Raw genomic sequence first — 2,082 nt, forward strand, 5'->3', positions numbered from 1 at the left:
ATCTCCAGAATATGTATTTTAAAGAACTGTAGTTTAAGTGAAATCCTGTGTGGTTTTTCATGAAGAGCTTCTTTTGTTCAGTGGTCTGATAGCACCATCTATTCCCAGTGCTATATAGTTGTTGAGTAGTATTCATATGCATCTAATTTTCCCTTATGGGATTCTATTGGAAAAAAAAATAAACCCTCAGCATAGCATTCTATTGCTCAAGGACATATTAGTTGTTTTCTATTTATATCCTACAAATGTTACAATAAAAATGTCATTCTCTTTCAGATAGATGAAGTTTATCAGGTGTATACCAAGGAATGGAATTTTTGGATTTTATATTTCATGATATGTTCAGTTTTTATAGATATTATAGAAAAATTTTGCAGATTACTAGTGCAAACAATGCAGGTAGTTCCCTTTGTTCAAGATCTTTTTTTTTTTTATTTTCAAAATAGATTTTATTCCTTTCCTATAAGCATTCTGTAAAATTTTCAAGTTAAACAATTAGGCTCACATTGATAAGCAGAGGAAAGTCTAAGAACTGGCTCTGAATTCATCTCAAGAATGATTCCACTTGGCTAACGTAAAATAAGCTTATGCATCATCAACACTAACATGCTTATGGGTTTCCTTACACAGATGGCTCTTGTGTTCCGCCCTCGCTGACCCAGCCAGGGCTGTTTGTGGGTGAAGGTAAAGAAAGCTACGGGAGCAGAAGCAGTAGCAGCTCATGGGTTTCTGGGAGGAACCTCCCGCAGGTGTTGGGTGTTTTGTGCCATGTCTTTGATCAGTTTTGAAGTTCAATTAAAAACATTCTCTTGGAGATAAATTTTGTGGAAATCTAAAAACTTACTCTCCAGTTGTTAACTGTACTAAAAAAATACAAAGAAGCCATTCTCTACATTTCTGCATCATCGTCGTCCTCATCGTCTTTGGCTCTGAAATGCATTTTTCTGAATTCTCGTCTGCTCATCGAAGGGCAAGATGAAGAGGCTGGTGGCAGGTCCTGCATGAGCTCCACATTCCCGAAGAAGCGGCTCACTGGCATGGGCTGATTGCTGTCATCATCCCGAAAGATGCTATTGTCCATGAGAAGCTGTGGTGCCCGCACTGCCTCTGTCTGGAGCACAGGCTCGGCCTGCCTGCTGGAACTGCTGTTTGGCTCCTGGGCTGGTGCACCAGAGCTGGGTTCTGCTGCAGACTGGCCATCTTCAGTCTCTGCTGAGGGAGCCTCACTCTCACTCACAGCTTGGCAGTGGCCAGGAAGAACACCTGCACTCTCCTGCTGGGCAGGGATCACAGTCTCACCGTCTGTGAGCTGGGCGCCCCCTTCGGCAAGCTCATTTTCACTAGGGGCTGTGGGAACCACTTTTGGCACAGCACCAATGTCACTTTTGGGGACAAGTCTCTGTAATTCTGCCTTCAAAAGGTGACCTTTGTCATACTTGAACTTCTTGGAAATTCGTCTGTCTGGGGCCTTGTGTGATGAAGTCTTCAGACATGCTGTCTTGGCAGATGAGGAGCCAGTGACGTCCTGGACAGAGGCCAAATTGGCTGCAGAGCAACTTCGGGCCTGCAGGCATAGGGAGGATCGCACTCCACCTGTAAGCTTCCTGTTCCTCATGAGTGTGAGTGGCGCAGCCGCCCTACCCTGCTGCCAGACGCTCCACCACTGTTCAAGATCTTTGTAACTACCTTATTAGAACAATCTTTACATTTTTAGCATTTTTTGGTGCTTGGCTGGGTCTAAGGTAGGTCTCAGTCACCTTTTATGTGCATTTCTTTTTAAAAATATTTTATATTTATTTATTTGACAGAGAATGAGGGAGAGAGATAGAGAGAAAGAATGGGTGCACCAGGGCCTCCAGCCACTGCAAATGAACTCCAGATGTGTGTGCCACTGTGGTGGTTTGATTCAGGTGTCCCCCATAAACTTAGGTGTTCTGAATGCTAGGTTCCCAGCTGATGGAGATTTGGGAATTAATGCCTCCTGGAGGGAGTGTATTGTTGGGGGCGGGTTTATGGGTGTTGTAGCCAGTTTCCCCTTGCCAGTGCTTGGCACACTCTCCTGTTGCTATTGTCCACCTTATG

At 44.1% G+C, this 2,082-nt stretch overlaps 1 protein-coding gene across 1 annotated transcript; it reads right to left on the bottom strand.

Annotated features, from left to right (window-relative positions):
• Positions 1 to 859: 859 nt before the first annotated feature.
• On the bottom strand, positions 860 to 1,615 carry LOC101599070 (UPF0688 protein C1orf174 homolog). The gene has a single exon (XM_045142023.1). The coding sequence runs from the start codon at positions 1,613 to 1,615 to the stop codon at positions 890 to 892; it is 726 nt and encodes a 241-aa protein (XP_044997958.1). The 3' UTR covers positions 860 to 889.
• Between the last annotated feature and the right edge of the window lie 467 nt (positions 1,616 to 2,082).

The sequence above is a fragment of the Jaculus jaculus genome, chromosome 1 (genome assembly GCF_020740685.1).
Source record: "Jaculus jaculus isolate mJacJac1 chromosome 1, mJacJac1.mat.Y.cur, whole genome shotgun sequence".
NCBI classification, from domain to species: domain Eukaryota; kingdom Metazoa; phylum Chordata; class Mammalia; order Rodentia; family Dipodidae; genus Jaculus; species Jaculus jaculus.

Bases quoted from the DNA above. Each gene is read 5' to 3' on its own strand.
- LOC101599070 (XM_045142023.1), bottom strand. From the start codon at position 1,615: ATGAGGAACAGGAAGCTTACAGGTGGAGTGCGATCCTCCCTATGCCTG.